At 40.3% G+C, this 20883-nt stretch overlaps 1 protein-coding gene across 4 annotated transcripts in view; it reads left to right on the forward strand.

The window, feature by feature from the left end:
- The window catches only part of prkn (parkin RBR E3 ubiquitin protein ligase), a 1175275-nt gene that overhangs the window by 160776 nt on the left and 993616 nt on the right, over nt 1–20883 (forward strand). For 3 of the 4 annotated variants that reach the window (XM_059986467.1, XM_059986469.1, XM_059986470.1), the window contains one exon: nt 6303–6466. In XM_059986467.1, the coding sequence (XP_059842450.1) occupies nt 6303–6466 (164 nt within the window). Of the gene's footprint in view, nt 1–1366; nt 1609–6302; nt 6467–20883 lie in introns of those variants that run through there. The other variant, XM_059986468.1, reaches the window with a different exon arrangement.

Raw genomic sequence — 20883 nt, forward strand, 5'->3', positions numbered from 1 at the left:
CATTCATTTATTCATCTGCATACATGGCACAACCCTGTACATGCCCTCCCCCACCACTACGTTAATTTCCTTTGCACCTAGAGATGTCTTGTGTTCTTCCAGGGTACATTTGGGAAATTCTGGTTCATATTACCTTGTTCACTAAAGTGAGCCTGATCTAAAATGCAACTAATGATAACAATACATTTCAATCACAGGACATTATCCTGTGCTTTTAATTTATCTTTAGTAAGAGAATTTATCTGGTACGGTCATTTTGTATTCAGATATTATACAAAGGACAGTGCATAGGTTAAAATGGCAATTTGTATTAAGCAGATAAATGATTTGTGTTCAATGTATTGTGGGTGTTCTTAATATGTATGTCTTTGCACATTTTTGAGATGCATGTACAATTAAGTAGTTATTCTGAACTGCTGTAGCTTTGGCTGTGCTAAGCTAATCAGATCTATGTCAAAAGATGCAAAGGAAAATAAAATTTGTTTGTAACATGAGGTGAAATTGTTTATGAATTAACCCCTTATGTTTTTATCAAATTTGAACATCTGAAATAATGTATTTACAATGGTGGAACTTGCCTATATCATGAGCAGTAAGGCCTTAACTGAACAGCCTTAAATAATATCACTCTGAATGCCAATCTTAGTTCATATTTGTAGATATACTACATTTTAAGGACGTAAGAAGATTTAACTCAATAACAGATTTTAAATCTACAATGGTTTCTTAACAGTTTTTATATATAACTTCCAATAAATAAAACAAAGAACTTGCATTTATAAAGCAGGGCAGATCTTTTGCCCACACAAAGATTACTAGTGGCTGCCTCTGTACTATACTGTTTATTTTTAGCACAGCTGCATGTAGCCTTCCACCTGGATCCTACTTCCCATTTCACCAGAGAAAATCTGTGCAACATGCTACAGGACAAAATTTCAAGATGGTGAGACCTATCAAGTTCATACAGCATTCACCATATCCACTCCTTAACTGGCTCACTCTCCCCATAGCCCTGAAAATTCTTATCTTTCGGATACTTATCCTGTTCTTTGCAATTGAATCTCCCACCTCTACTACCCATGTGACACTGTTACAGCTCAGGGCATTTGGAGTTCAGGCACTTTCTGTAAGGAGTTTGTACATTTTCCCCATGACCACATGCATTTCCTCCAGGTGCTCTAGTTTCCTCTCACAGTCTAGAGATGTACTGGTTAATAAGTTAATTCTTTAATTCATTCGTTCATTATGTGCTGAGTCATAAGATGCGGGCGATCATGGTCTTTCAGTGAATATGAGTGCTCTTGGCAAATTTTTCTGTAGAAGTGATTTGCCATTGCCTTCTTCTAGCAATGTCTTTACAAAATTGATGACCCCAGCCATTATCAATACTCTTCAGAAATTATCTACATGGCATCAGTGATCACTTAACCAGAACTTGTGATATGCACCAGCTGCTCATCCACCACCTGCTCCCACGGCTTGAAGTGACCCTGATCAGGAGGCTAAGAAGATGCTACATCTTGCCCAAGGGTGAGCTGCAGGCTAGTGGAGGGAAGGAGCACCTTATACCTCCTTTGGTAGAGTTGGATCTCCACCCCACCACGCAAAGTAAGTTAATTAGACATTGTAAATTGTCCTGTGATTAGGCTAATGTTAACAGATGCGTGTGGCTTGTTGGGCCAGTATGGTCTGTCCTATGCGGTATTTCTAAAATGCAAATACATAAAAACACATTGAATGACCTATTCACTCGTTGCATAAATAAGCTTACCTTCAAGTTAGTGTTGGTTCTTTTGCCAGTCCCTTTGTTCTATGTTCTTTGGTTCTTCACCCTTCTGCCAAAAGGAACAGTTTTTTTTCTACTTGCTCTTGCATGCATCCTTTATGATTTTATAGATCTGTAGCATCCCTGAATAATTTGAATTAATCTTCTTTAACTATTCTGTAAACCCTTAATATCTTTCTGAAAGCCACAATAATGTGAACACAGTATTGGTATCGTTTGTGTCTAGCTACAAGTAGTAAAGTTTTTGACAACCAATAAGTCCCTTTTTCCAAGAGCATCAACAGTCGAAGCTGTCACTGTTCCTGGAAATTTGTGAATCCCACATACATTTGTAGTAAATTAAAACAAATAAATACATACATCAAATAAAATATTCAAATAAAAGCTTAGCCTTTTCTCAACTGCTAATATTTCCCATTATTTCAAAGAGAGCTAGAAATTCTGTGGAAGTTGCTACTTGGGAATAGACCAGCTTCGGGCTTATCTGTTGGCAGATCATCTCAGGATCTCCCACTATGATTTAATGCCATTTGCTTTGCACTGTGGTTAGTAATATACTAAATGTTTGATTTGAGAAGACAGATTAAAATAAGTACACATCCTAAGAATACTGCATGGCATGCACAACTTTCTGACCAATTTAAAAAGTATAATTCTTGTTAATTGGATGTACAGAATAGCAATTTATTCAGCAAACATCCCTGGGAATACAGTTGGGCAAGATTGTTTATTTCAGTGCCATGTATTTGAAAACAGACCTTCCGAGACTGAAGTGGCTAAATTACCTTATCCTGGCCATCTTGCACACTCTGGAAATTTGACCAAGCACTTCCTGGCAAGAGTTACCCTTGCATTTCTTAGGTGTTTTCTGTATCTGATGTGCATGCGTCAGGAGATATGGAAATTAGTTCACATTGTCTGGAAGTATCTATTATTGTCTGTACCATGAGGTCCAAAATTGCTCATTTGTGAATGGATCCCTTTATATTTTTTATCAGTTTTGAACTTTAGAAATAACGCATTTGCTAAAGTTTAACTTGCTTGGATCATTAGTAAAAAGCAGTTATGAGTAGTGTTACGGTGGTTTATGACCCCATTTTTTCGGTACCCCACTGCCGCTGTACAGAAATCCTATTATCTAATATGCCAAACCCCTGTCCTGATCCTGCCCTGACCTGATGCTTTTTCTGGAACTGTACTCTTCTCTCACCTCAGTCAATGACTCCTTGAACTCTCTATAGGAACCGTGATCTCTGCAGCTCCATCCCACACCTTCTCCAAGGTGTTGTTCTCTTCCCCTCCATCTCCTGACCAATTTCCAGTGTTGTTTACTAACCTCTCATACTCCAGATGCAGTACTCCGAGCTGCATGCAAGATTATATCTCATGGCACCCAGTCGTAATTTTGTTTTTCACTTCCCTTTGGAGAAGTAATTGGCATTTCCTTTTTGGTCGTCACTACCATAAAGCAAAACATGCAGTAATCAAACTTCTCTTCTCCCTCCAGTTCCAAGCTTGTCAAGCTGAGGTGTGGTAGTGGGGACAAGCTCCCACTACCTAAAAGTGCTCCTCACGGCATGCGCCTCAAATAGCCTCTGACAACCAAGTCCAACTCCTGGCCTTCTCATGTGGCTTAGCCTCTAAGCCCGGTGGAACTGTTTCTACTGACGGGAGAAGGGACTAATGTGGGTCCTGGTGCCTTAAAACCAGTGCTTCAGGTAGATGGAGCTTGTCAGCCTGGGAAGGCAGTCCATCTAAGAGGGGGATATCTCTGATTTCAAACCTCCACTGCCTTGCGGCCATACTCACTCATGGGAAAGGCTTCGGGAGTAAACCCTGAGGACAAATCCGGAGCTGGAGTCCCTAAGGCAGTCCAACGTTGCCTTCAACCTCGTTCTGGCAGCTCCTGCGATGACACTGGTGCCAAGCTGTACCGGCCCTTGCCCTTCCCTTAGACAACATTGGTGTCGTGGAGAGGAGAGACTTGCTGCATGGGCAGCTGCTGGTCTTCCATAAACCTTGCCTGGGCCTGCGCCCTGGAAACCATTTCAGGTGCAGATCCATAGTCTCGCGAGACTAACGGATGCCACCACTTCTCCCTCCAAGAATGGAAAAACCTACAAAAAGCCCACCCAACCATTGAGCATATCTACTCGGTGTACTGTCACAAGAAAGCAACATCCATCATCGTGGACCATCCAGGCTATTCACTGCTTCCACTGAGAACCTTAGGTACCACACCACCAGGTTTGGAACAGTTCAACCAGCAAGCTCCAGAGCCAGCATGGATAACTTACTCACCTCAACTCTGAACTGATTCCACAACTCATGTTCTTAGTGTTATTTATTTACTTTTTTTTAGAATTTGCAAAGCTTGTCTTCTTTTGCACTTTGGTTGGTTGTCTCTCCTTGTGTGTAGCTTTTTATTGATTCTGTTGTAATTTCTTTGTTCTACTTTGCATGACTGCAACAAAATGGATCTCAAGATAATATATGGTGACATATCTATTCTGCCTATTCTTAAGTACCTCCTGAACCTAATAAACTGACCACTGAGTACAGAATATGTTCATGGTTTTCTGCTGCTGTAGCCCATCCACTTCAAGGTTTGACTTGTTGTGCAGTCAAGATGCTCTTCTTCCCACCACAATTATAACGTGTGGTTATTTGAATAACTGTCGCTTTTCATCAATTTGAATCAGTCTGGCCATTCTCCTCTGACTTTTTTCATTAACAATGCTTTTTCACCTCACTCTCTGGGTGTTTTTTTTGCACCATTCTCTGTAAACTCTGCAGACTGTTGTCTATGAAAATCCCAGGAGATCAGCAGTTTCTGGGATACTCAAACCACCCTATCTGGCACCAACAATCATTCCATGGTCAAAGTCGCTTAGATCACATTTCCTCCCCCATTCTGATGTTTGCTCTGAACAATAACTGAACCTCTTGACCATGTCTGCATGCCTTTATGCATTGAGTTGCTGCCACATGATGGCTGATTAGATATTTGCATTAACGAGAAGCTGCACAAGTGTACCTAATAAAGTGGCCACTGAGTATACGTACTTTAATAATAAATTTACTTTGAACTTTGAATTTTGAACCGGCCTCTGCCAACTGCAGCTCCTGCTCCCTGCCAATGGACAGTGGTATTCTGATTCCCAATATAAATATACCATCCCCATTTCCTTTTCCTTGAGAAAACTCGTATTATTTCTGCCCTGCTTTTGTGTTTCTTTTCAGTATTCAGCCTTGTCTGTAATTGTGAAAGTGTTATCACTAGCTGTCACATGGATATCATCTATAGGTGTGACAGGAGCAGCTTTAAGAAAATTCTGCCTGACAAACTCTAGAAATCTCAAATCAACCCACACACAACATATCAAACAGAAGACAGTATCAGATTGTCTGACAAAGAAACCCTTGGAGATTTTGTTAAAAGATTCATTTTTAACTGCATAAAATTGCTAAGGATTTAACATAGCATGTATAAAAGTGACACTCACGATTTGAGCTCTGTGAGTTACAAAGCCCCCTATGCCTATAGTGCATGGAAATGTACCAGTGCATTTTGCTATGTAACACTTTGCATAGCATCAAGTTTCTCAAGGTTCTGTTACTTGTACAAGTTTGATAAGGATTTGCTCCCCATGGATTTTCAAACAAATGTACTGGAATGGAATTGAAAATCAAAAAGAAATGTGTATGCTGGAAATCTGAGGTGGAAACAGAAACACAAAAAAAATCTTCAGAACCATCTCAAGTGAGGCAGCATTAGTGGGAAGTGAAACAGGGCATTAATCTTACAATTCTGATGAAATGTCATCAACTTAAAAAGTTAATTCTGTTCGCTCTCCATGGATGCTGTCGGATCTGATGAATATTCTGAGTATTCTCTGTTTTAATCTGTTTAGCTTTCTCAGTTTTTCTGAAGTATTATGTGCCAGATATTTGGAACCTTATGATTTCTTGGTTCTATTTACTGAATTTACACATTTATTTACATGTTGTGAATAACATATTGGAACCAATAGCAAAATTAAGTTACTGCTATTTATTACTAATATAGCTCTGCTTAGAAATGATTATTGACTAAGCTCCAACAGAGCATGTGCAAAGTTTGTGGTGATTGTTATTTTTAGAAATGATCACTTTCTCAATTTGGGTGACATCAGTCCCATTACATTACCACCTGGCTTTGGTTAATTTTATTTTGTTAGTGTATTATTTTCTTGAAAGCTTGTGTGTATATATAAGCTCCCACATTTTCAATGACACTTTAAAATAGGGGTGCAACCTTTTTCATGCCATGGACCTCTACCATTAGCCAAAAGGTCTATAGATCCTAGGTTGGGAACCCCTGCTTTAAAAGGTAGAAAAAGTGACTTAAGACTCCAAAGAACACTTTATAAATACATGTCATCCTTTGACTTTTCATGAAATCATAAACAATTGTGTCAATATAAAATCTCGTAGAATTAATGTATCACTTATTAATTTGATGTTTGGGGGTCAGTGTTTGTTAGGTTCAATTCGAGCCATGGATTCCCTGTGGAGATCGGTCCAAATGCCAGCATCTTCCAACTTAAGGAGGTAGTTGCTAAGAGACAAGATGTTCCAATTGACCAGCTGCGTGTGATCTTTGTTGGAAAGGAGCTGAGGAATGACTTGACACTGCAGGTAGGTTCTCTGTCATTTTTTTTCACTTTCCTTGCTGAGAGGCTGCCAACTCTGAGGCTTATAGCTCTAATAATGCCTATCTGACATTCAGGTCTCAGGTGCAATTGAATAAACGGTGACTGGGGCTTTCTTGAACTTTATTCAATGCAGCTTCGCTAATTCTGACCTTAATTATGCAGCAAATGTGTAAGTAAGGACAGGAGACAAGTCTGCACTAATTGAGCAAATGTTTGCTGTCTGGGTGAGCTAGTTATCTATTTCTGTGTTTTCCTTTTAGTATTCCTTTTCACATTTTTCATTTTCCAATCTTTGCTCAGTACCAAAATAGGAGACCTGAATGTGAAGAATCACTGTTTTAAAGATCAGGGACAACTCAAATAATTGTAAAATTGATGTCTAAACTTTCCCTTGCCCGTTCTTGTAGTCAGTTTGAAAGTTTATCGGGATGAGATGGTTGGATTTTCCCTTTTTGTGATCTGTGATATACTGTTATGATTGGGGAATTTAGTGTGCCTGTTGGCTTAATTGAATGGAAATCAACCTTCCACAATATGCAGAAAATCTGTTTTTTGTTGAAAATTTAATTGTTCTGAAGTGAAGGTTTTCTCATTGGTTTTGATAGGTTACATTGTCCAATCAAAGCTTTCTTTGTGTATCTTGTGAAGTGGTGCTGCTGTTAAACAGATTTCTCCACAATTCATTACCTGGCAAAGGCATATTGCCTTTGAAAAAATACTGAAGAAATTGAGTAAAATAAAAGGAGAGTCTCAGCTTTGTATAGTTTTACTCTTTATCACTTGGACAAATTATATAAAAATGGTGGGTCTTTGAAAAACTCCCTGATATAATACTTGTTCTGTTTATAAACAATTGTTTCTACAGAAAAGAATATTGTTTAATGTGATAGAGGGTCCCACATGAGATTGAGAAATGTTTTTGTACTTACTAGGTACAGTATGTTATTTCAGCTAAGTATCTGTGGCAATTATTCTTCCTTGAGTCTCCTTATTTGCTATACCACAGACATAATACACAAACTACTTCTTTGGACATGCTTAGTTTGCACATCTCCTGGGGATTACCGGATAGTACAATGCTCTTCATTTTGTTTTACACCATATTTAATAATGAAGTATCAGATGCAATATAAAACAGGAAAGCAATCCACCTTCAGTTCATTTTGCTTGAGTATGCATTAAACTATGAAAAGGCAAAAAAAAGGTGAGATTTGTGTTGGTTTGCATAAGCTGATGATCACATTCATTGACTTTGGTAGGGTTAAATATTTAACCAGACATATTGCAAGTGTCCATTATAAGGGCATTAAAATCCATACTGAGACTCTACACCAGTCATTTTCACTATCCAACAAATATTCTGATCCTAAAATACTGCAAATGATGGGTGCCTCTGAGAAGTAGGTCACAATTTACTCAGAGCATGTAACCCGCTGCACTTACTAGAGACATCCTTTTGAACAGAAAAATCCTACAGGAAGTAGTGGATATGGTCTAGTCCATCACAGGTAAAGTCTTCCAGCACATCAGAGCACATCAACATGAAGTGTTGTTGCAGGAAGTCAACATCCATCATCAGGACTTCCCCAAAGGAGCCTGAGGACTCAAAACCACCAAGTTCAGGAACAGTTATTACCTCTCTACCATTAGACTATTGAACCAAAAGGAATAACTTCACTTGCCCCATCACTGAACTGTTACCACATCCTATGGACTCACTTCCAAGTGCTCTTCATTGCCAGTTCTCGATATTTATTGCCCTATTGGGTATGGTCTTTCATTGATTCTATTATGGTTATTGGATTTACTGAATATGCCTGCAAGTAAACAAACCTCAAGGTTGTATATGGTGACCTATATGCACTATGATAATAAATTTACTTTGAACTTTGAACATTATTCAAAACAATGCGCTTTCTTCATCTACATATTTTTTGTGATCTGAGCCTTACAAGCATTTATTTCTCATCCTAATTACCTTTGAGTAGGTGGTAGCTAGCTGTCTTCGTGAACCAGTGTAGTCATTCTTGCGAAAATATTCCCACTTTTTGGAAGTTGCATTGTTAAACTGAGCAACCTCAAGAGAACATCTATTTATTTCCAATCAAGATGGTGCATAATTTGGAGAGAAATATGCCTTTGAGGTGTTAGGGGTCATAGATTTGGTAAGTCCTGTCAGGGTAACCTCGGTGCGTAACTTCTGTGTAGTTGGTTTGAATGGTTAGGTATAGGAGTTAGGATGCCAGTTAGGGAAACTGCTTTGTTCTGGATGGTATTAGACTTGTTGAGTATTACTGGAAATGCACTCAGATCAAGCAAGTGAAGAGAACTGCATCACACTCTAGACTTGTGACTTGTAGATAATGAAGAGAATTTAGGGTATCAAGAAGAAAGCTACTTGCTGTAGGATACAAGTCTTTGGCTTAGTCTTGGAGCTGTAGTAAGAGAATGTGAAGAAGTGTGATCCATGTGACTTTGACCATGGTGCCAGGCAGGGTGGTTTGAGTATCTCAGAAACTGCTGACTTCATGGGATTTTCACATACAACAGTCTCTACAGCTTATAGAAAATGGTACGAAAAACAAAAAAAAAATCAGTAAGCAGTGGTTATGAGGACAAAAGCACACAGTTAATGATAGAGGTTAGAGGAGAATGGCCAGACTGGTTCAAGCTGACAGGAAGGCAACAGAAACCAAAATAATCACACATTACAGTAGTGGTGTGCAGAAGAGCATCTCTGAATGCACAACACTTCGAACCTTGAAGTGGATGGGCTACAGTAGCAGAAGATCATGAACAAGAGGTACCTAATAAAGTAGCTACTAAGTGTATAGCCATGTGCTTGGCTACATTTTCATGCATCTTGTCAATGAATGGTTGAAAATCCCAGTCATTACCATTGCTGAGTGCTGATAACTTAATCTATAATTACCTCTAATGACCCAATTACTACAGTAGCATAGTGGTTAATGCAGCACTTTACAGCACTAGCTGTGCCATTGGGATTCACTTCCCAAGGCTATTTGTATGGTAAGGTATTTGTGTGTTTTTCCCCTTGACTGTGTGCATTTCCTCCAGGTGCTTTGGATTCTCCCCATGTTCCAAAAGCATACAGTTCGGGTTAGTGAGTTGTGGGCCTGCTATGTTGGTGCCAGAAGTGTGGTGACACTTGCAGGCTGCCTGGCACAACCCTGTCTCATTTGATTTAATCCAAAGGACATATTTCACTATATGCTTTGATGTCTATGTGTCAAAAAATCTAATCTTTTAAATCTATAATCTTTATCAGAGGGTTTGTCCAACATCCAGTACTGGATTATCAGAAATGCTGTCTCTCAAATTACTGAGAAAACTAAAACTTCCTGTTGCATTTTCCATTGATGCTGCGTCTCTCTGCCAACTAGCTAAAAAATAACAACATTGTTCGTGATTTGTGTTATTTGTGACCCAGAGATTAGCTTTGAACCATATATTTGTGTCATCCCTAACATTGTGTTTTCTTTGGTCCACACATCGTCTGTTCAACTCCCCACCTTGATCTTCTATCTCTAAAATCCTTGGCCATGCTTTTCTTAGCTCCCAATTTAACAATCACAATGTACAAATGCAATTTTCCACAATACCAAAATATTTAATTGTCATTTTATTGATTTTAAGACATAATGTTGTGATAAGCAATTGTACAAATGCCTGTTCTTTATTTGTTTGGTATTAATAAGAATCAGTTCCTTTTTTACACCAATGTGGTATCTAGTTGATTGTGAAGCTGCTCCTCCAACATATTTACTTTTCCTATGTTTTACTATCAAGTTGATTCCAGTGTACAAAAAGATAGAATATTTGAATTGGTTCTCCACAACACAATAGGAATGATATCAGGCATTTGAAAAGACAAATCAGTTTTCACTGTGCGTTTTCAATCTCTTCATTCCTTACTAATTTGCTTGTGCACATTGATATTGTAAGTACTGTGAAAATTATTTTTGAATTGTGCTGGATTTAAACAATGCTAATATTTAAACTGTTACTAATTGAATCGCTGCAGAAATCTTCATTGAAAAGCAGACATTAAAATTCCTTGGCAAATGCACCTAAACTCCTCAGACAGATGACTCTTAGTAGATAGGGACAAATTTTGTTTATTTGCTTTTAGATACCTTGTTGTTGTAGATATAAAGGGAGCAAGGTTATTGCAGATGTTGCTGCCATCACATGACAAATGGGGTGAACCATCCATGTATTCCTTGAATTCTCTGTTCCTTTGATTCTGCACCATTTCCGCCCATTCCACATTCAACCTTATTAACTTGCTCAGGAGCATAGTGCTCCTCCATCGTGTTGTCTAGGTTCACTTTATGTTCTTTTAGGTATATCATTAAGGCACAGTAAATGATCAGCTCCTTGGCCTTACAGACATTGAGTTTGAGGTAGTTGTTGTGGCACCACTCAGCCAGATTTTCAATCTCCCTCCTGTATGCTGATTCACCATCACTTTTGATTCGGTCAACAACAGCAGTGTCATCAGCTGACTTGAATATGGCATTGGAACTAAGCTGAGCCACACAATTATAAGTGTAAAGCAATTAGAGCAGGGGCTAAGTACTCAGCCTGTGGTGCATCTGTGCTTGACAGAAGATTGTGGGGGAGATGTTGCTGCCAATCTGAACCGATTGGGGTCTGCAAGTGAGGAAATCAGGGATGCAATTGCACAAGAGGGTTTTGAGGCCTTGAAGCTTATCGATTAGTTATGAGGGGATGCTAGAGTTGAATGCCGAGCCATAGTCAATAAAGAGCATCCTGATGTATGCATCTTTGCTGTTTAGATGTTCTAAAGTTGAGTGAATGGAATGGCATCTGCTGTGGACCTGTTGTGCCACTAAGCAAATTGGAGTGGATCCAAGTCGCTTCTCAGCAGGAATTGATATGTTTAATACCAACCACTTAAACCACTTCATCCTTGTGGATGTAAATGCTACTTGAATAATAATAATTGAGGCTGGTTACCACATCCTGCTTAGGCACCGGTATAACTGAAGCCTGCTTTAAGCGAGAGGCTAAAGATCCCTGTGAACACTGCAGCCAGTTGATCAGCACAGGTCTTTAGTACTCGGTCAGGTAACCCATCTAGCCCATATGTTTCCCGGGGGTTTACAATGCTCTCACATCAATCTTTGAGACTAAAATTGCAGGGTTATTGGGGGCTGTGGGAATTGAGTTCATGGTTCCTCTGTAGTTTGACAGTCACAGTGAACATAGAAAGCATTGAGCTCATCTGCAAGCGAAACACTGTTATCACCTATGTCGTTTGATTTCACTTTGTAAGAAATTATGGCATTCAAGCCCTGCCACAGCTTTCGAGCATCCATCATTGATTCATGTTTATTCCTGAATAGTCTGGAATTGCCACTTCACCTGTGAGATGGCTTTCTGGAGTTTGTACTTTGACCTCTTTTAATTTTCTTGGTTGCCTCTGATCTGGCCCTCAGCAGATTGTGGATCTCATGGTTCATCCGAAGCTTTTGGTTGGGGACGACTGAATGATTTTTGTGGGGACAAGCTCATCTACAACAGTTTTTATAAAGTCCGTGACAACAGTGGTGTATCCATTAAGATGCAGAGATGAGTCCTTGTCGAACACAGCCCAGTCCACCGACTTGAAGCAATCCCAGAGCCACTCCTCTGCCTCCCAGGACCACCTCTTCATTGTCCTAATTTCTGTTGCTTTTTTCCTACTAGTATTGTCATAATCATGGTTTAAAACATATGATTAAACACCTGCATAATTAACTTAAGTTAGTCGAAAGCACTTACGTCTACTTATTCACATTGGGCTAGTTGTGTCAGTGATCAGATAAATTGTTCTTATTCATCAAGATATCATTTACTCATCTATTCATGGGTATTTTCCTTGATGTAGTTTTGGTGCAACAGTATTGGTTTTATTAATCTGCTGGTAATCATTTATCATCTGATCGATTGATATCAACATGAATGTCAATTATTTTGGAAATATTATGGCTGGAAAATAATATTAATGATACCTCATTTTAAAATATGATTTATTACTTGGTATTGCAGAATATTATTAGTCTGATTTTCATATTATTCTTTTTTTATTTATTTGGGACCGATTTTAATCTGGCATCGTTGGCAGTGTATGGATGAACTATGAGTTTGTTTTGTGTCATTGGTATTCACACCAGAAAATTAGAACTGTTGTCTTGAAAACAGCAGGTTTATTGTGAAATGACTGGTAAAATTATACCAGTAGCTGTATATTACAGAACTTTGAGATGTAAGTTTAATATCTAAAATATGCACATATATAATGAGTTTAAGAGAGTAAGAACATGTCAGAGTGTTTATTTGGAGTGCTTTGATTAATGACTAACTGCTACAGTTCTTTGTGTGGTTGTAACTCTATTGATTATGAACAAATACTGTAATTGTTTTATGTCTTATGCTACAATAAAAATGAAGTGCAAGTGCACGCACGCGCGCGCGCGCGCGCGCACACACACACACACACACACACACAGAGGTTTATTTGCAAATCTTAGGACAAAATAAATTCTCCACTGTATTTGTACTAGTTATCTCATAATATTGATAGAAAATCGGGGCAAAAAAGAAAGAGGCATAAAACATGAAAGCTTGCATATTTTCCAAGTAGACCTTTACTAAAAGTTTGATACAAGCAAGGGAGGAATCCTGCAGACATTTAGCACTATTGACTTAATAGTTTCTACCTTCTACCACGTTTGATATTCCATTTCTCTCATGTGTCTTTCCCTTCATGCAAAGTTTCATGTTCAAAGTAAATCTTCTTATCAAAATTCATATATGTCACCATATACTACCTTAAGATTCATTTTCTTGCAAGCATTTCCAGGAAAATAAAGAATACATTAGAATTTATTAAAAACTATACATAAACAAAGACTGACATACAAACAATGTGCAAAAGAAGACATGTTGTGCAACAAAAATACTAAGAATATGAGTTGTAAAGAGTCCCTGAAAGTGTGTCTGTAGGTCATAGAATCAATTCAGAGATGTGGTGAATGAAATTATCAACACTAGTTCAGGAACCTGATGGTTGTAAAATAATTACCGTTACTGAATCTGATGGTGTGGGACATAAAGTTTTTGTACCACCTGTCTGATGGTGATGGGAAGAGGGCATAGCCTGGATAGTGGATGCCTTTGTTGATGGATGCTGCTTCCTTGTAGCATTGCTCAATGGCGTGGAGGGCTTTGCCTGTGATGCACAGGGCTGTATCCACCACTTTATGTAATTTTCGCAATTCCTGGATAATGGTGTTTCTATACCAGGCTGTGATGCAACCAGTTACGATACTCTGCCGATACTCTGTCAAAGCTTTTCAAAGTTTTTGGTAACATACTGGATCTACGCAAACATCTAAGAAAGTAGAGGTGTTGGCTTTGTGATGACACTCACATACTGGTTCCAGAACAGATTTTCTAATATGATGATGGCAATGAATTTAAGATTACTGACACTCTCCGCCTCGGATATCCTGATAAGGACTGGCTCTTGGACCTCCAGCTTCTTCCACTTGTGGTCAATAATCAGCTCTTTTGTTTTGATAATGTTGAGTGAGAAGTTGTTATTGTGGCCCCACTCAGCCAGATCTTCAATCTTCCTCCAATTTGCCGATTCATCACCACTTTTGATTTGACCAACAACAGTGGTATCATCAGCAAACTTAAATATGGCATTGAAGATATACTTAGCCACACACTCATAGGTATAAAGCAAGAAGAACAGTGGGGAGGGGGGTGAGGGGAAGGATAAGCACACAGCCTTGTGATGCACCTGTGAATTTGGAGATTGTGGAGGAGATGTTATTGCCAATCCAAACTCGCTGAAGTTTGCAAATGAGGAGATCGAGGATCTGGTTGCACAAGGAGGTATCAAGGCCAAAATCTTGGAGCTTATTGATTAGTTTCAAGGGGATAATAGTGTAGCAGATTGGGCAGAATCCATGGAGGGGAAAAGACATTTGACATTTTGGGATAAGAGGCTTCATCTGGACTGGTCAGATGAATCTAAATGACTGGAGCTATGACTTTGCTATGAGCTGGATGTATATAATTATTTGGCTGGTTGAATTTGTTGCTCTTTTCATTAATATTCTGAGCTCACGCAGCCACATAGATGAAATCCTTGCTTAAAATTACCTGTAAGATTTTCTGCAAAAGATTATCAACCTTGGTTTCTTTCTGCATAGATGCTGCCAGACCTACTGAGTTTGTACAGCAAATTGTGTTTTTTTGACAACCTTCACCTTCTGTAGTTTTCTGATTTTCAGGTATGAAACTCAGATCAATTTCTACACCAAATGGTCTTCTTGAGGATTTGTAATGGTCGGCAGTGTCAGTCATTTCAATTTGAACAGTTTGTGAAATAAAATTGTATCAAACATCATTTCATATAACCCAACTTCAAATAGGAAAGTAGAGATCAAATACATACAGTGAAACAGACACTAGAGAAAACAGTTATACAAGGCAGATCAAAGAACTCGCAATGTAGCATTGTCTCACAGATTTTCTTTTGAGCTATAAATCGATGCTGCATTCTATGACTGCAGAAATGCTGTTACACAGAAGACTCAGGTAGTGTCTGAGCCTTGTTTTAACTGATCTGGAAAGGTTGTTTGAGAAAAAAACAGCTGAAGTAAAGCTACCTTTTCAAAGTCCTCAGGAAATCTGTTATATTTGCAATGTACCATGACCATTCTGCCTGCTGCTATCTCCATAAGGTGGAGGAGAAGAATTCCACTAACTGGGAGTAGAGTGTCACATTGCTGTGATATGTTGCATAAATCATCTGTAGCCGACTGAAAATGATTGACAGTCTCAGAACCTTAGGCCCTTTGCCTCCACAGGAAGAGTAATCCAGGCAAGACGCATTGTCAAGTGTCTACTTGTAGAAAGAGGCAAATCTCAATAATGACTTTTTGTGAAAATGTTTGCATTTATGTAGATTTGTCACCGGTTGCACGAAGAATTTGAGATCTCCAATGCTATTTTCCCTCTACCTTCATCTGATAAGGGAAGGAGGTCTTGAATTTAGCTTACATTCTCCTGTTTCTGGTTGCACACCACTGTTAAGGCACAGATTCTACTGGAAATATAGAAGTCTCTGTAATGATAATCAAATTCTGCAATACTGCTCCAAAATTCAGTCGAATTTGGTACAAAGAACACTCTTACATTTCAATTCTCAAGAAATCTGCAAGTAATTAATAATCTTATTGTTCAGACCTGATTTTATGTGCAGGGGCCACAGTGTGTATGAGCAACATTTGTGTAGTCAGTGCAGCAGAGCAGGTAATAAATAAGCACTAGTAGCACCACCAGGAAATCACAATTTAATGTGATAATGTGATAAGTTACACAAAGCACATGCTGCAAAAGTTATTTACAATTCTACTTGCACAAAAAAAAGGGGATTCATCGTGCCTAGAGAAACAAGACTTCTTTGATTTATCAGTGGTTGGGTATTCTGCAATTAACTCATCTCCTATCTCTTCTAGAACAGCACCCACACAAAATGCAATAGTCAACTTTTCAGGTTGAGACCCTTCATCAGGAATTGGCACAGAGCTTCAACTGTTTATTCCTCTCCATAGATGCTGCCTGACCTGCTGAGTTTCTCCGGCACTTTGTGTGTGTTGTTCAGAATTTCCAGCATCTGCAGAATCTCTTGCATTCCTGTCTCTTCTAAGATTTCTAGCTATCTGCCAAATTCAAGTCAGTGTTGTGATTGAATATTTGCTTGGAAGAGTGTAGCATGTCATCATTCAGGACAAAAAAGCCCATTTGATTGACATTTATTCCTACATATGTCCACCAACCATTGCAACAGCAAACAATATGTTTGCAAGAAATGTGGCAAATGTTCAGGGAATATTTGCATGGGGTTCTGCGTAGATACATTCCAATGAGATGGAAAGGATGGTAGAGTAGAGGAACCATAGTGTTATAAATCTAGTCAAGAAGAAAAGAAGAGCTTACGAAAGGTTCAAAAAGCTAGATAATGATAGAGATCTAGAAAATTGTAAGGCTAGCAGGAAGGAGCTTAAGAATGAAATTTGGAGAGCCAGAAGGGGCCATGAGAAGGTCTTGGTGGACAGGATTAAGGAAAACCCCAAGGCATTCTATAAGTATGTGAAGAGCAAGAGGATAAGACGTAAGAGGAAGGACCAATCAAGTGTGACAGTGTAAAAGTGTGTATGGAACTGGACAAGATGGCAGAGGAACTTAATGAATACTTTGCTTCAGTATTCACTATGGAAAAGGATCTTGGCGATTATAGGGATGACTTGCAGGAGACTGAAAAGCTTGAGCATGTAGGTATTAAGGAAAAGGTTGTGCTGGAGTTTTTGGAAAGCATCAAGTTGGATAAATCACCAGGACTGGACGAGATATACCCAGGCTCCCGTGGAAGGCAAGGGAGCAGATTGCTGAGCCTCTGGCGATGATCTTTGCATCATCAATGAGGACAGGAGAGGTTCTGGAGGACTGGAGGGTTGTGGATGTTGTTCCCTCATTCAAGAAAGGGAGGAAGGATAGCCCAGGAAATTATAGACTAGTGAATCTTACTTCAGTGGTTGGTAAGTTGATGGAGAAGATACTGAGAGGCAGCATTTATGAACATTTGGAAAGGCATAATATGATTAGGAATAGTCAGCATGGCTTTGTCAAAGGCAGGTCGTGCCTTATGAGCCTGATTGAATTTTTTGAGGACTAAACACATTGATGAAGGTAGAGCCGTAGATGTAGTGTATATGGATTTTAGCAAGGCATTTGATAAGCTATCCCATAGAAGGTTTATTGAGAAAGTAAGGAGGCATGGGATTGCTTTGTGGATCCAGGATTGGCTTGCCCACAGAAGGCGTAGAGTGGTTGTAGATGGGTCATATTCTGCATGGAGGCCGGTGACCAGTGGTGTGCCTCAGGGATCTGTTTTGAGACCCCTACTCTTTGTGATTTTTATAAATGACCTGGATGAGGAACTGGAGGGGTGGGTTAGTAAATTTGCTGAGGACACAAAGGTAGGGGGTGTTGTGGATAGTGTGGAGGGCTGTTAGAGGTTACAGCAGGTCATTGATAGTATGCAAAACTGGGCTGAGAAGTGGCAGATGGAGTTCAGCCTAGATAAGTGTGAGGTGATTCATTTTGGTAGGTCAAATATGATGGCAGAATATAGCATTAATACGAAGACTCTTGACAGTGTGAAGGATCAGAGGGATCTTGGGGTCCGAGTCCAAAGGACACGCAAAGCTGTTATGCAGGTTGACTCTGTAGTTAAGAAGGCATACAGTGCATTGGCCTTCATTCATCATGGGATTGAGTTTAAGAGCTGAGAGATAATGTTGCAACTATAGGACATGGCTTTAAGGTAAGGGGTAGAAAGTTCAAGAAGAGGAAGGTTTTTTACTCAGAGAGTGGTTGGTGCATGGAATGCATTGCCTGTGTCAGTGGTGGAGGCAGATACACTCGTGAAATTTAAGAGAATACTAGACAGGCATATGGAGGAATTCAAGGTGGAGGGTTATATGGGTGTCAGGAATGCGGCCGGATGGACCCAAACGCAGGACGCAGACACTGAAGTACTAGGGGGAGGACAGGATTAGAGCTGGGGTTCAGGTAGACAGAGTGTCAGGCAGGCAGAGCGGAGCGGGCTCCCGGAGTTCAGGCAGGCAGAGCGGAGCGGGCTCCCGGAGTTCGAGTTCAGGTAGACAGGCTCCCGGGGTTCAGGCAGGCAGGCAGACAGGTCCCCGGAGTTCAGGCAGGCAGGCAGGCAGGTCTAGGTGGCTAGATAGGCTGGCAGAGAGCCTGGGCGGGACGCGTATATCCCGGGAAGGGCCACCTCCCAGGCAGAAACACTGGAGGCCTGGGCATGACACGGACCCCTAGGCGGTTGCAGGGCACAATCCCAAGGTTCGGGCAGAAGAGGAGGACGGGGCAGATCCCTCGCCGGGCAGCGGCAGACCGGCCGGGTCTGCCCAACGGAGGCAAGGGATAGGAACGGGCAGAACCACCGCCGGCCAGCGGCAGGTCGGCTGGACCTGCCCGACGGAGGCAAGGGGTGGGAACAGGCATAGGTCCAAGGTGACCAACAAAACAGCCACAATTGCAGGAAAATCGGAAAAGGCCGGCAGACAGCGCGACCACGTGAACTAAACAAATGAGCGGAGAAGTGTGACCAGCGCATGGGAAGAAAGGTGGGGGAGAGGACCAACCTGACTGTACCGGTATAGGGCAGACAAGCATGATGAGGAGTAGATCTGAGCCCAGGCAGGATAACAGAATGCAGAGAAGAGTTCTGTGCTGGCGGAGAAACAGGAAACAGAACAAAACAACCACCTGCCTGGTCCCAGTCCCAAGGCCCCTTATAAACACCTGTAGCTCAATGAGTCACAGGTGTGCCTCCTTGAGCCAGGAGGGTTGTAACTAGTTCACGGGTGATGGGAGGGACAGCTGCAGGGCCGGAGTCCGGAGCCCTCGGACCAGATTGAGACCTGGAACGTGGATTCCAGACTGGACCGGACCCTGACAATGGGAGGCAAGGTTTCAGGGTCGGCACAACATTGTGAGCCAAAGGGCCTGTACTGAACTGTATTGTTTTATGTTCTATATTCTATATAGGACTCTGGTCAGACCCCACTTGGAGTACTGTGCTCAGTTCTGGTTGCCTTACTACAGGAAGGATGTACAAACCATAGAAAAGGTGCAGAGGAGATTTGCAAGTATGTTGCCTGGATTGGGGAGCATGCCTTATGAGAATAGGTTGAGTGAACTCGACCTTTTCTCCTTGGAGCGACGGAGGATGAGAGGTGACTTGATAGAGGTGTACAAGATAATGAGAGGCATTGATTGTGTGGATAGTCAGAGGCTTTTTCCCAGGGCTGAAATGGCTAGCATGAGAGGGCATAGTTTTAAGGTGCTTGGAAGTAGGTACAGAGGAGATGTCAGGGGTAAGTTTATTACGCTGAGAGTGGTGAGTGTGTGGAATGGGCTGCTGGTGGCGGTAGTGGAGGCGGAAACGATAGGGTCTTTTAAGAAACTCCTGGATGCATACATGAAGCTTAGAAAAATAGAGGGCTATGGGTAAGCCTAGGTAGTTCTAAGGTAAGGACATGTTCAGCACAGCTTTGTGGGCTGAAGGGGGTGGTTTGTGCTGCAGGGTTTCTATGTTTCTAAAATGTCATAACTATTTCACTGACACATCTGCCAAGCTTGTGATCTCCACCACCCCTGCCATCAGTTCATCAAAATCATGGAAGTCCCTATTTTATTTTGTCATGGTACTGAGTTTGCTGACCATGAAATTCTAAACTCAAATGAAGACCTTAAGCCCTATCAGATATAAATAACCATGAGTACTCTCCCTAAAAGGAGATTATACTGTAACTACCCAATCTTTAAAGACTAGTTTACTGCCCTGTTTATTCTCCTTGATGAGTTTAGCTGCCAGTACCCTCTATTTGAGTGGTGTGTCTCCTCTCCCTACCTAGGAGAAGATACTTCCAGCTAACAAAGTATTTTAAACACAGTTCATTTATTTGCAGCGATACACCTTTGAATCCAAACAAAATTCTTAAAACACATTTAAAACCCACAGAGGATTTCTATCTTATAAAACATTTCCAAATTACAAACTATTTTAGAAACACAAATGACTTAAAAAACACAGGTATAATTCCTATAAACTAAAAAGGCATACCATTGATACAAATGAACAAATTGTCCGTTGCAGAAATCAAAGCCACAGGATGGATTATCCCATCCTTCTATCATTTTTCTTGATGTTCTTTAACCATTCCTAATAAGCTTAAATGACTCTTTGCATTTATACAGTTTCTTTGCTACTTGGGTGACTTCACATGTATAGTACTGTGCAAAAGTCTTAGACACCCTAGAGTTTTGATATGGCCCTTACAGAGACCGGATCTCAACATCGTCAAGGCTGCTTGGGATTACCTGGAGAGACAGAAGTAAGCAAGACAGCCAAAGTCTGCAGACATACAGTGCCAAGTTCTCCAAGATGCTTGGAACAACCTACCAGTCGATTTTCTTATTAAACTGCAGGACAGCATACCTAACAGAATTGATGCAGTTTTAAAAGTAAAGTGTGATATAGTTTTTCTCTGTTTACTACTCTTTATAGTATTATTTTTGATACTTAGAAACTTTTCATGCCATTATCTTTGAATGCATCTTTGCTTTTTTTACATGCACCTAAGACTTTTGCACTGTTTTACTGTTTATGATATTTTCTCTGACCATTTTACAGAAATAGTCTAAAAGCTTTTTGGAGACACAATTCCCAGCTACCCATAATTAATGCTGTAAATCTGAGTT

The sequence above is a fragment of the Hypanus sabinus genome, chromosome 12, assembly GCF_030144855.1.
Source record: "Hypanus sabinus isolate sHypSab1 chromosome 12, sHypSab1.hap1, whole genome shotgun sequence".
Taxonomy (NCBI): Eukaryota; Metazoa; Chordata; class Chondrichthyes; order Myliobatiformes; family Dasyatidae; genus Hypanus; species Hypanus sabinus.